Genomic DNA, 14,254 nt, shown 5'->3' on the forward strand with positions numbered 1-14,254 from the left:
TTCTCATTTTAATAAATGGTGTTGGGATACCTGGCTGGTCATATGCGGAAAATTGAAATTGGACCCTTTCCTTACACCATATACAAAAATCAACTAGAGATGGATTAAAATGTAAAACTCAAAACTGTGAAGAAGAAAACTTACACAATACCATTCAGGACATAGGCACAAGCAAAGATTTCATGATGAAGATGCCAAAAGCAATTGCAATGAAAACAAAAATTTACAAATGGGATCTAATCAAATGACAGAGCTTCGGCACAGCAAAAGAAACTATCAATCAACAGAATAAACAGACAACTTACAGAATAGGAGAAAATGTTTGCAATGTATACATCAGACAAAGGTGTTTTTTTGTTGTCGTTTTTTTCTTTTGCTCTCTTTTTTTTTTTTTTTTCATGGAGATGGAGTTTTGCTCTTGTCACCCACGCTGGAGTGCCGTGGTGCAATCTCAGCTCACTGCAACCTCCACCTCCCGGGTTCAAGCGATTCTCCTACCTCAGCCTCCCGAGTAACTGGGATTACAGGCACCCACCACCACCCCCAGCTAATTTTTTTGTATATTTAGTAGAGATGGGGTTTCGCCATGTTGACCAGGCTGGTCTCAAACTCCTAACCTCAGGTGATCCGCCTCCCAAAGTACTGGGATTACAGGCATAAGCCACTGCGCCTGGCCCCCGACAAAGGTCTTATGTGCAGCATCTATGAGGAGCTTAAACAAATTTACAAGAAATAAAAAAAACACACTAAAAAGTAGACAGAGGACATGAACAGACAGTATTCAGAGGAAGACATACATGTGGCCAACAATCACAAGAAAAAAAAGCTCAACATCACTGATTATTAGAGAAATGCAAATCAAAACCACAATGACATACCATCTAATACCAGTCAGAATGGCTCTTATTAAAAAATCAAAAAACAATAGATGTTGGCAAGGTTGTGGAGAAAAAGGAACACTTTTATACTGTTGGAGTGTAAATTAGTTCAATCATTGTAGAAGACAGTGTGGCTACTCCTGAGACACCTAGAGACAGAAATAACATTTGACCCAGCAATCCCATTACTGGGTATATACCCAAAGGAATATAAATTGTTCTCTTATAAAGACACATGCACACGTGTGTTCATTGTAGCGCTCTTCACAATAGCAAAAACATGCAATCAACCTAAATGCCCATCAACAGTAGACTGGATAAAGAAAATGTGGTACATAGACTCTGTGAAATATTATACAGCCATACAAAGACCAAGATCATGTCCTTTGCAGGGACATGGATTTTGCTGGAGGCCATTATCCTTAGCAAACTAATGCAGGAACAGAAAAGCAAATACCTGATGTTCTCACTTGTAAGTGGAAACTAAATGATGAGAACACATGGACACATAGAGGGGAACAATGCACACTGGGGCCTACTGGAGGATAGAAGGTGGAAGGAGAGAGAGAGGATCAGGAAAAATAACTAGTGGATACTAGGCTTAGCATCTGGGTGATGAAATAATCCCTACAGCAAACCCCCATGACACACATTTACCTATGTAGCAAACCTGTACATCCTGCACATGTACCCCTGAACTTTTTAAAGTTTAAAAAATGTGTATCATGATATAGCTAATTGACCCTTTATGCAAACACAGTGAATGAATTCCTATTAGAAGACATTTAATCACTTCCTTGTAGTGAGGATTGATATTTATTTATTTATTTATTTATTTATTTATTTATTTTTTTATTTTATTTTATTTTATTTTATTTTATTTTTGGAGACAGAGTGTTGCCCTGTTGCCCAGGCTGGAGTGCTGTGGGGCGATTGCAGCTCACTGCAAGCTCCGCCTCCCAGTTCCAAGCAATTCTCCTGCCTCAGCCTCTCGAGTGGCTGGGATTACAGGCGCATGCCACTATACACGGCTAATTTTTGTATTTTTGGTAGACACGGGGTTTCGCCTTCTTGACCAGCCTGGTCTCTAACTGCTGACCTCAAATGATCTGCCCACCTTGGCCTCCGAAGGTGCTGAGATTACAGGTGTGAGCCACCGCGCCCAGCTTGAGGATTGAATATTTGCATTCATTTACAGGTCCTTTGGAAAAGGTAGCAATGATGTTGATTGGCTTAAAGTGAGGGTAAAAAACCCACAAGGGGCCAGGTACGGTGGCTCACCCCTGTAATCCCAGCACTTTCGGAGGCTAAGGCTAGCGGATTACTTGAGCCCAGGAATTTAAGACCAGCCTGGGCAAGATATCCATCTCCACACAAAAAAAATTTTTAATTAGCTGGGCATGGTGGCACACCTGTGGTCCCAGCTACTGGGGAGGCTGAGGCAGGAGGATTGCCTGAGCCTGGGAACTTGAAGCAGTGGTGAGCTATAATCATGCCACTACACTCTAGCCTGGGTAACTAAGTGAGACGTTATATTGTTTAAAAAAAAAAAAAAAAAGGCCGGGTGCGGTGGCTTACGCCTGTAATCCCAGCACTTTGGGAGACCGAGGCAGGCGGATCAGGAGGTCAGGAAATCGAGACCATCCTGGCGAACCCGGTGAAACCCCGTCTCTACTAAAAATACAAAAAAATTAGCGGGGCGTTGTGGCGGGCGCCTGTAGTCCCAGCTTCTAGGGAGGCTAAGGCAGGAGAATGATGTGAACCCGGGAGGCGGCGGAGCTTGCAGTGAGGGGAGATCGAACCACTGCACTCCAGCCTGGGCGACAGAGCGAGACTCCGTCTCAAAAAAAAAAAAAAAGTGAAAGACCCACAAGGATGAAGAGACCAGGGAATAGACAGAAGTGACATTCTGGAAGTTGGAATAAGAAGGATGAGTGGTAATTTATTTAACAAACTAAGACTGTGTGTGAGGTACAGATGTGGCCAGAAACAAAAGGGAATTAGTTGGTTAAAAGCATATATAAGAAACCTTTTACAGCCGGGCGCGGTGGCTCACACCTATAATCCCAGCATTTTGGGAGGCTGAGGCAGGCGATTACCTGAGGTCAGGAGTTTGAAACCTGCCTGACCAACATGGGGAAACATCGTCTCTACGAAAAATACAAAATTAGCCAGGCTTGGTGGTGCATGCCTGTAATCCTAGCTACTTGGGAGACTGAGACAGGAGAATCTCTTAAACCTGGGAGGCAGAGGTTTCAGTGAGCCAAGATTGCATCATTGTACTCCAGCCTGGGCAACAAGAGTGAAACTCCGTCTTTAAAGAAAAAAGAAACCATTTTACATGATAATTGTCTTGAATGTTTCAAAAATGACAATGTCATGAAAAGACAAAAAAGAGAAAGGACCGTTCTAGATTAAAGGAATATGAACAACATCATAACATGTAAAGTCGAATTCTCAACTGGATTCAGCAACAACAAAAAGCTGTATTAGACCTTTAGAGACAGTTGTGGAAATTTGAATATGTATTATATATCAAATATTTTTATTGACATCATTAATAGTAAATTTGGACATTCAGAAAGAAAGAAAACAGCCGGGCGTGGTGGCTCACGCCTGTAATCCCTGCACTTTGGGAGGCCGAGGCGGGCGGATCATGAGGTCAGGAGATCGAGACCATCCTGGCTAACACGGTGAAACCCCGTCTCTACTAAAATACAAAAAAATTAGCCGGGCGCGGTGGCGGGCGCCTGTAGTCCCAGCTACTCGGGAGGCTGAGGCAGGAGAATGGCGCGAACCCGGGAGGTGGAGCTTGCAAGTGAGCCGAGATCGCGTCACTGCACTCCAGCCTGGGCGACCGAGTGAAGACTCCGCCTCAAAAAAAAAAAAAAAAAGAAAGAAAACCATTGATGAATCTAAATCAAAGTGAAGATATGTAGTTGTATATTGTATGACTTTAATTTTTCTGTAGGCTTGAAATTTTGTTAGATAAAAAGTTAATGTGAGGGAGGTATTAAATAAAGGAGTAAGGAGGAAAAAGCGTCAGTGGTGAGACACCTAGATGAGCTTCCTCCCTTCTGCATCAGGTCACCACCCTTCCTACCTACATCCTCCCCCTTGGAAGAGCTACTTTGCTTCAAAGGTTGAACCAACAGATTTTGAATTCAGGGCACCAGACTAATTTCCAGTAGCTGAGAGCAGAGAGGTACACTGCTTTATTGGTGTATCAGCAACTCTGGCTGACCGCCTTTCACCCTTCAGACCAAAGATATTGACTTGGCTGGATTACTCTATAGTAAACACCAGTTAACAAGCACAAATTAAGAAGCATGCCACAAAAACTTACTAAAAGAATTTTAATGCTTAACCTAACTCTATCACTTCAATTTAATTTCCATATGAAGACTTTTTTCATTGAAGATTGAGCAAATATTAACCTACATAGACACAGTAACCTCTGTTAACACCTTAAGGCTTTTGAATCATGACATTAAATATCTATTTCATAATATACTATTTTCAATTTTTTAAATAAATGATCATAAAATAAGTAAATATTATGTAGAAAAATACATTTGACTCTGGCCCTTTGAGTGATGTTTAATAAAATTGTTAAACTAAACATGTTAACTTTGTAAAGATGCATCATTTTTTTAAACATTTTTATTTATAAAAACGATTCTCTGGTAAAAACTGGAAAACCTACTAGACAAATTTGAAAAGAGCTATAATGCTCTTTTTTTGTATGACTTTTAATATTGCCCATATCAGCCTGCAATTTACTGAGCTATATAGTATGTTAAACAAATAGAAACTTAAATATGGAAACTGTCCTGTTCATGGAGCTTTCTCCTGATTCTAAGTAAAAGATTTTAAAGTTATCTTAACATTCTGGTAACACTATCCAGATTTTGGAGTAAGCCTTTCTTTGCTGTTGGAACAGGAAGCCGTGCAGTGTGTGGAAGAGCTGAATGCCCAGGGCCTGCTACATGTTTTTGTGAGAGTGGGAGTGGAGTCCACCCTGGAAAGGAGCCAGATCACCAGGGATCACATGGGCCAACTACTCTATCAGCTGGTACAATCAGAAAAACTCAGCAAACAGGACTTTTTCAAAGGGTCGGTATCCTCTTCAAGAGTGGTATTCAGTTACTAGGCTCTTGTGTATCAGTTAATTTTTAAAGTACTTACCTCTTTAAGTATTTAGTTTTTTCCATAGATGAAAATTGTATCCACTGTAATATGTTGATATGATGCAATTAATATATTGATATATGTTGGTTAATGTGATGGCATTTTGTAGATTGTGCTAGGGCATAAAGGTTATCTTTTGGTTTTCTGAATATTATTGTTAGATCTCTATCATGATGTAAGTAAGGTAGCAGAGACCCCTTAGGCTCAGGGAAACTCTGAGGCCTTTAGCAGCCCATTTACATGTGATCCCCAAATGTTCTTTGAGGAAAAAACCTTTTCTTTGTGAGAACAATTCTGAAAAATTGTCTTAAATTTAAAAACCTTATTCTTCCAATAAACCATGGTTATTGTGGCTAGGAAGCACTTGTCTGCCCACTCTAGCCTCATGGAGAAGGATATGTAACTCCATGTTCTTAATGATTTAGTCTATTTCAGTTTGGTTTCATTATGATTCTTGTCAATGGATGGTTTGATGAAGTCTGCCTGTCATTGGTGGTGAATCCTCATTTGATCAGGTTCTGGTATATTTGTGATATACCATCATCACAAGTGCATAGATCAGGTTCCTTTTGGTTCAACCACAAAATTTTACCCAGGCATAGGTTGTATAACCAATGTTTAAAGTGAAAATTGCATTGGTAAAAAATTTTGTTTTAGGAGCCATGTTGTATCAAATATAAACACAGAGTCACACCCAGCACTGACAGATGCCCACTCTCTAAGGGAATAGCAACTAGGATCTCCTAAGGTCTGGACATTGGATATGCATCTGCCATCTCATCCTCATCTGGACATATGCTTATTGAATCAAATGGCAGTAAGAATTCTGCACTACCTGTAATTTTCCTCTTTCTTTTTTTTTTTTGTTTTTTTTGCCAAGCTTATATTCTCATAAATTAAATGCACATTATGATTAAATGCCACTGTATATTTTTCTGTATTCATTTCACATATGGCCATCCTTTTAGAATAAGGTAACCATTAAATGTCATTATTGTCCGGGTACAGTGGCTCACACCTGTAATCCCAGCACTTCGGGGGGCTGCGGCGGGTGGATCACTTGAGATCAGGAGTCTGAAACCAGCCATGGCCAACATGGCCAACATCTACTAAAAATACAAAAATTAGCCCAATGTAGTGGCGTGAACCTGCAATCCCAGCTACTTGTGAGGCTGAGGCATAAGAATCGTTTGAACCCAGGAGGCGGAGGTTGCAGTGAGCGAAGATTGCACCACTGCACTCCGCCTGGCTTAGTCTCAAAAAAACAAGAGTCATTGTTGAATTTATTCATTTGATTTTGCAGATAATGATGACATTGTCTTCTAGGTCCTCAAAAATTTATACTTGCCCCTAGGATCATTAAAAAGTTTTGTTGCCAGGCGTGGTGACTCACACCTGTAATCCCAGTGTTTTGGGAGGCCGAGGCGGGCGGATCACAAGGTCAGGAGTTCAAGACCAGCCTGACCAACATGGTGAAACCCCATCTCTACTAAAACTATGAAAATTAGGCTGGGCACCGTGGCTCACACCTGTAATCCTAGCACTTTGGTAGGCCGAGGCGGGTGGATCACGAGGTCAGGAGATCGAAATCATCCTGGCTAACGTGGTGAAACCCTGTCTCTACTAAAAATACAAAAAATTAGCCAGGCATGGTGGCACAAATCCCAGCTACCCAGAGACTGAAGCAAGAGAATCGCTTGAACTAGGGAGGCAGAGGTTGCAGTGAGCTGAAATTGTGCCACTGCACTCCATTCTGGGCGACAGAGTGAGACTCCCTCTCAAAAAAAAAAAAAGTTTTCTTTCAGGCTGGGCATGGTGACTCACACCTGTAATCCTAGCACTTTGGAAGGCTGAGGCAGAAAGATCGCTTGAGCCCAGGAGTTTGAGACCAGCCTGGGCAACATGGTGAAACTCCATTTATACTAAAAATACAAAAAATTAGCTGGGCATGGTGGTGTGCAACTATAGTTCCAGCTACTTGGGAGGCTGAGGCAGGATTGCACCTGGGAGGTCCAGGCTGCAGTGAGCCATGATCACACCACTGCATGCCAGCCTAGGTAACAGAATGAGACCTCGTATGGAAAAAAAAAAAAAGTTTTCCTTCAGCAATAAGCTAGATTGCCCTGAATTCAGTGAATGACTAGATTAAGTCCATTTGAACCAGTTAGTAAGAAATTTTGGCAAAATTTGCTGTGGTTATTGGTTTTTAAGGCCAGGATGGTTTCCCAGTTTTAAAAGAGAAGCTTCCAATTCAGTCCAGTAACTAGCCAGTGCAAATGGTAAGAGCAAATGAAGGTATGTACACCCTCAAAATCAGATTGAATATGGTTCCCCCAGCAGACTTGAAACTATAATTTCCTAGAAATAATACTGTTGGAGTGACAAGGATATCCATTTATAAATAGTTACTTATTACCCAGGTATTATGATATATTCCTCAGAAAATTCTGGAAATGATTATGGTAAATTATTGTTTACTATTTTCCATCTCTTCAAACTATATTCAGAAGTTGATTCATATCTATAAAGATCCCCGGAAGCATAGTCTACCATTATTGGCTATAATTGAACTTGTGAGATACTAACTTAGTCTCTAGGATATCTCAGACATTTGCATTTCTCCCTTTGTGGGATTCCCTGAAGAAAGAATATCATAACCAGACATGGTGGCTACACTTTTGTTGTTGGTAGTAGAATTGCTGTTGCTGGCAATAACTACCACACTACTACCTTTTATTTAGACATAAAATGAGGTTAACGCTTCTGTGTCTCAACAATTACTTCATGTTTCACCATACCTGCTTTCTTCTGCAACTAGAGGCAGTGCAGTGTCTCCAGGCCTAACTTTTGATGCTTAGACCTAACCAGTCTTGGACCTTAGACTAAGACATGTAAAAGTTGTACTATTTTATTCTGAATGGAGAGGCCTGACAATTTAGTACCCACCTGTTTCTAAGAGGGAAATGGTGAGAATTGCTTCATGTCAGTGTCCGCCAGGAGCCTTCTTGCAAGTAGATGAGAATTTCACAATCCCTTCTAAAACCTGAGTTATAAATGGTTCATACTATCTAGGGAGACCATTTCACTGGAGCCATGAAGATACCCTGTCTTTTGCTTCTATTTCTTAACCTACAAAGATAGTGTTGTCCTTCCATAGTATTGTGGAAGAGCCTCTGAGATCAGCTGCTTTGGGTGCTGCTACTGCTTAGATGTCAACTTCTGAACAGTTGGGGAAGCAGTTTCTGCCTAGCTTGCCAAGCCAGTGATAACCCTGGGAAGGTTAGAAAGCAGAAAGACAGCCAGGCGCGGTGGCTCACGCCTGTAATCCCAGCACTTTGGGAGTCCGAAGCAGGTGGATCATGAGGTCAGGAGATTGAGACCATCCTGGCCAACATGGTGAAACCCCATCTCTACTGAAAATACAAAAATTAGCTGGGCATGATGGTGCATGCCTATAATCCCAGCTACGCGGGAGGCTGAGGCAGGAGAATTGTGTGAACCAGGGAGTCGGAGGTTGCAGTGAGCCGAGATTGCACCAGTGCACTCCATCCTGGCAACAGAGTGAGACTCCACCTCAAAAAAAAAAAAAAGAAGGCAGAAAGCCTCCAGGTATACTGATCCCTGGTGAGCTAGTTACTAATCTGCCATTTCTCCCTATGGTTCTCTTTAGAGTATGCACTGCTGCAAAGTAGTAAAATAGACAAAAATTTCAAATAGGCTTTATGAATATAGCTTTTAGGGCCTTTGGAATTTTCCTTACAAGATGTTATGTCAACTGTGAGCATAATAGTTGCTGTGTGTAAAACATACCTCCACAAAGATAATATCAAGCCATTCTCCTGAGATTTTCAGGACTTGAATCTAAATACTTTATGACACAAGTTAGGTTGGTAGGTAGATAGGCAGAAGCATTATTGTATAGGTACATGCACTTCACACTGTGTGTTGATAGTCTTTTTATATCATGATTTCAGAAAACTTTTTAAAAACTGTCTAATAAATATAGTTGAGTGCAGTTTGCTGTTAGTCACAGAATTGGAATGACTTTGAAAGTGTAATAAACAAATGAAGACCAAGGTTGTAAAAATTAGAGTGGACAATAGACACAAAATATGTACCCTAGAGGAAGATTGATACATTAATATTTCATTTTGGGAGATGTTTGTTAGAGAGGAAATTCTTATCTCTTCCTTGACTACTTTTCTGGAACTTTTATTACTGCTTACAGCAATTCTACGTTGGTAAAAGACCCTACATAGGCTGGACATGGTGACTTGCACCTATAATCTTCAGCTACCAGGGAGGCTAAGGTGGGAGGATGGCTTGAGGCCAGGAGTTCAAGACGACCAGTCTGGGCAACATAGCAAGACCCCATCTCTAAAAAGAAATTAACAAAAAAAGTAGCTGTGCGTGGTGGCACATGCCAATAATTACAGCTACTTGGAAGGCTGAGGCAGGAAGATTGCTTGAGCCCAGGAGTTCAAGGCTGTAATGAACTATGAGAACATCACTGCACCCCAGCCTGGGCAACAGAGTGAGATCCTGTCTTAAAAAACAAAAAAACACTTTGGGAGGCCATAGTGGGCAAGTTGCCTGAGCCTAGGAGTTTCAGACTAGCCTGGGCAACATGGTGAAACCCCATCCCTACCAAAAAATACCAACACTATCTGGGCATGCTGGTGGGTGCCTATAGCTGCAGCTACTCAAGAAGCTGAGGTGGGAGGATTGCCATACTGACCTTGTAAAATGACTTGGAAAGTATTTTCTCCACTTCGATTTCTTGGAAGAGTTTGAGAAGAATTTGTTCTTCTTCAAGTGTTTGGTAGAATTCAGCAGTGAAGCCATCTAGTCCTGGGCCTTTTTTTTTTTTTTTTTCCTTTCTGAGATAGGGTCTTGCTCTGTCACCCGGGTTGGAGTGCAGTGGCTTCATCGTGGCTCACTGCAACCTCAACCTCCTGGGCTCAAGTGATCCTCCCACCTCAGCCTCTCAAGTAGCTGGGACAGTAGGTGCATGCCACTATGCTCAGCTCATTTTTTATTTTTTTTAGAGATGGTGTCTCACTATGTTGCCCAGGCTGGTCTTGCACTCCTAGACTCAAATGATCCTTCCACCTTGGCCTCTCAAAGTGCTGGGATTATAGGTTGAAGGCAGTGCACCTGGCCATGATTCAGTCTTGATTTGTTGTACGTATCTATGAGTTTATCTGTTTTTTTCTAGATTATCCATATTATTGTTCATAGTAGTTTCTTAACGATCCTTTGTATTTCTGTGGTATCAGTTGTAATATCTCCTCTTTCATTCCTTATTTTGAGTCTTCTCTCTTTTCTCCTAGTCTAGATAAGAGTTTCTTGATTTTCTTCATTATTCCAAAAAAAAAAAAAAAAACTCCAAGTATCATTGATTTTTTTTCTTTCATTTTTTAAGTGTCTATTTCATTTATTTCTGTTTGCATGTTTGTTATTTCCTTCCTTGTGCTAACTTTGGGCTTAGTTTGTTCTTCTATTTCCTTGATGTGTAATGGTATATTATTTGAGATCTTTTTTCTTTTTTGATATGCATACTCATTTTTCCCTCTTAAGAGTACTTTTGCTGCATTCTATACGTTTTGGTATGTTGTGTTTCCATTTTAATTTGTCTCAAGGTATTTTTAAAAATTCCTTTGTAATTTTTTCTGTGACCTATTGGTTGTTTAGGAGAATGTTGTTTGACATTCACGTGTTTGGATATTTTCCAAGATTTCCCCTGTTACTGATTTCAAGTTTTATTGCATTGTGATCCAAAAAGATACTTGATATGATTTCAGTCCTCTTAAATTTGTTAAATCTTGTTTTGTTGTCTAACATATGATCTATTGGGGAGAATGTTTTATTTGCACTTTAGAAGAATATGTATTCTGCTGCTGTTTGATGGAATGTTCTGTATATTTTTATTTGGTTTAAAGTATAATTCAAGGCCAATGTTTCCTTACTGATTTTCTGTCTAGATGAGTTGTTCATTGTTTAAAGAAGGGTGTTGAGGTCCCCTACTCTTGCTGTACTGTAGTCCATCTTTCCCTTCAGATAATTAATTGCCTTATGTTTTTAGGTACTCCAATGTGAGGTGCATATGTATTTATAATTGTGATATCCTCTTAGTAAATTGATTCCTTTATCATTACATAATGACCTTTGTCTCTCATAGTTTTTGACTTAATGTCCTTTTTGTCTTGTGTAAGTATAGCTGCTACCCTTGCCCTCTTTTGGTTTCTATTTTCGTGAAATATCTTTTTTCTTCTCTTCCTTTTCAGTCTGTGAATGTCCTTACTAGTAAAATGAGTCTCTTACAGACAGCATATGGTTGGATCTCATTTTTCATGTATTTATTTTTTAAGTTTTGAGAGAGAGTCACACTCTCTCACCGAGGCTGGAGTGTAGTGGCGCAATCAAGGCTCACTGCAAGCTCTTCTTTCTGGGCTCAAGCAATCCTCCTGGGTAGCTGAGACCACAGCCATGTATCATGATGCCTGGCTAATTTTTTTTATTTTTTTATAGAGACAGAGTCTCCCTACATTGCCCAGGATGGTCTCCAACAACTAGGCTCAAGTGATCCTCCTGCCTTGGCCCCTTCAAGTGTTGGGATTACAGGCATGAGCCATTGCACCTGGCCAGATCTTATTTTTTAATCTATTTAGCCACTCCGTCTTTTGATTGGAAAATTTAATCCATTTACATTTGACATAATTATTTATAGATAAGGACTTGCCACTGCCATTTTGTAATTTGTTTTCTGGTTATTTTGACAATACCACTTTCAATTGTGGTAGCATTATTTTGCTTTTTTAAAAGATTTCTTATCAGAACTTTACTGCATTAAAATTTTAAAATATTTTTCTTTTAATCATGTATCCCTTTCTACAATTAAAATTTTAGACAAAAACCCAATATATAAAATGAAGTGGAGCTTTTGTAATTGAAATGGGTGGAGGGATATCTGCAGTCTCATCTATGTAGACCCTACCAAAGTTCAGTCCAATGGCTGTGGTTTTTTCCCTGCAGCCAAAGAACAGCCTGACAGTCCAATGACTGTGATGGTCACTACATGCCAAGAGGCAAGGGTATGATGTAGCTCTGTTTCATTTTTTCAGCTTTTAGAAAATACGTGTGGTGCAAAGCATTATTATAGGCTATGTAGTAGTGCAAAGACATAAAGACAGTTATTACCTAGGTGCTTCCACACACTTAGGATTTTTCTTTTAGAATCATGCAACAGGATTTAGGAACTGTAAACCTGAAAAAATAATAAGCTCCTTACAGGCTTGTTCTCTGGAAATCCTATGTTCAGCTAAAAAAGGTTTTTGTTAGCAGTATAGATTTGACCACTGATTGTATTCTGCAGACTGTCCCATGATGAACTGACTGATCAAGGAGTAAAAAACCAAGGCAAGAATATGGGTATATTTTATTTGTAAGGAGGTAAAATACATGAGATAAAAATAGCAGCAGATAGACTGCTGAAAGACCAGCATGGCTACAGTTGTCTCTTGGGCCCATTGAACAGCTTCATTTATGCTGCTAGCCCACGGAGCAGGAGTTGGCAGGGTCAGGTGGTTAACCTAGAAATCCTGGAGTCCAGCTAGATTATATTCCATCAGGGGTACATTAACTGAACCCAAAGTATGCACATAATGAGAGAACCTGCAATTATTTGACATCTATTTGCCATAGCACAGACACTGTCCTCGGCGTCAAATAATTGCAAGCTGTGAGGTCAGAAAGTTGGAATTAAGGATTCATGAAGCCCGGAGTTAGGTAATATGGCTGAGCTGCAAACTGTTTTGAAATGGCAGCTTCAGAATGGTGACCCTGCCCACGGTAGTAGCTGTTTTTAAGTGAAAAGTTTTACTGGCATGTAGGCCTCTGAAAAAAGGGTGGCGTATTTTGGCTAGAACCTGGAGCTGCAGTGGAAAAGCACACATTTTACAACTGTAGAGATCTGAAAGGGCATGCATACAATTACCACCTGCTCTTAGCCCTTCAATTCATTCCTCCCTTTCCTTATGACTTGCAGTTATGTGTATGTCTCCTGTAGTTAAATTCATTTGCTTTTGTACTTTTTAATATATTGTATATGGAAATAATTAACAACGTCTTGAGTTGTTTGTTTCTACTTCCAAGTGAATAGCTGTGATTTTTAGCCTACATAAGACTGCTGGTATTTTATATTTGATTTTCCTAAGTTTTACATTTAATTCCCATTTGCTTGACATTGAGAAATAGTTATAATTCATAGGACCAAAGTCTGAAACCATTAGCTTTTCTGTAGAGATAGAACAGTTTGTAACATGTAATAATGATGGTAATGTTCGTAATGTTGTCAGACTCTTTTATATCCATCCAGTTTTTTTACCCATTGTAAGGTTCCTCAAGGACACAGATTTTTGTCTTTTCTTTGTGTCAGATCTTTGTTACAGTAAGTGTTTAGTCAGTGCTTTTGATTGACTCAGAGGACGTGATATTCAACTGTGGTGAATTCTTTATAGTACGGGATTAAATGGATAGTTTTTCCCCTAGAACTTCACAGGACTGTCCTCCTTTTCATCATTTAAGGCTTTCAAATGTCACCTTTATATGGAGATGTTTTCTGACCTCCTTCTGGTACCATAGTTCATGTTCTTCAGAGTATTAGCTCTATCTGCAAGTATGCTTTTGTCTGTTCTAGTCTTTTTCCCCACGCTGACATAATCTCTTTGAGAATGGTAATGTGTTTACCAGTTACTTTGTGGCTAGACTGTACCTAACATAGCAGGTGATTAATATGTGTTTGTTGATTGATTTTTTTATCTTTTTATTTAATCTTAACTTTTGAATTACATTTGCATGTTATTTTTACCCCCGTTCCTTTTCAGTTTTTCAGAAACTTTGGAATTGGCAGATGACATGGCCATTGATATTCCCCATATTTGGTTGTACCTTGCTGAACTGGTGACCCCCATGTTAAAAGAAGGCGGAATCTCCATGAGAGAACTTACCACGTAAGTTATACTTATTTCTCTTGATATATGTCAGGTAGAACTGACACATAACTCACCGGCTAGCTCTCTAGCATAGTACTATCCCATGGTTGCTTTTGGAGACTCTTGAATGCAGCCTGTGACTCTTAAAGACTTCTGATTTCAGTGTAAAAATGTTACATTATGCTAGGTCTA

The 14,254-nt window shown here is 39.9% G+C and overlaps 1 protein-coding gene and 1 non-coding gene across 26 annotated transcripts in view; one reads left to right on the forward strand and one right to left on the reverse strand.

Moving 5' to 3' along the window:
* Positions 1-14,254, forward strand: part of EIF4G3 (eukaryotic translation initiation factor 4 gamma 3) — a 373,903-nt gene that overhangs the window by 339,316 nt on the left and 20,333 nt on the right. For all 25 annotated transcript variants that reach the window (XM_073007734.1, XM_073007735.1, XM_073007738.1 and 22 more), the window contains 2 exons: positions 4,822-4,994; positions 13,955-14,080. In XM_073007734.1, the coding sequence (XP_072863835.1) occupies positions 4,822-4,994; positions 13,955-14,080 (299 nt within the window). The remainder of the gene's footprint in view (positions 1-4,821; positions 4,995-13,954; positions 14,081-14,254) is intronic.
* On the reverse strand, positions 4,553-4,614 carry LOC119626411 (U7 small nuclear RNA). The gene has a single exon (XR_005242584.1). It is a non-coding gene; the product is annotated as a U7 small nuclear RNA (small nuclear RNA).

The sequence above is a fragment of the Chlorocebus sabaeus genome, chromosome 20 (assembly GCF_047675955.1).
Source record: "Chlorocebus sabaeus isolate Y175 chromosome 20, mChlSab1.0.hap1, whole genome shotgun sequence".
Lineage (NCBI taxonomy): Eukaryota > Metazoa > Chordata > Mammalia > Primates > Cercopithecidae > Chlorocebus > Chlorocebus sabaeus.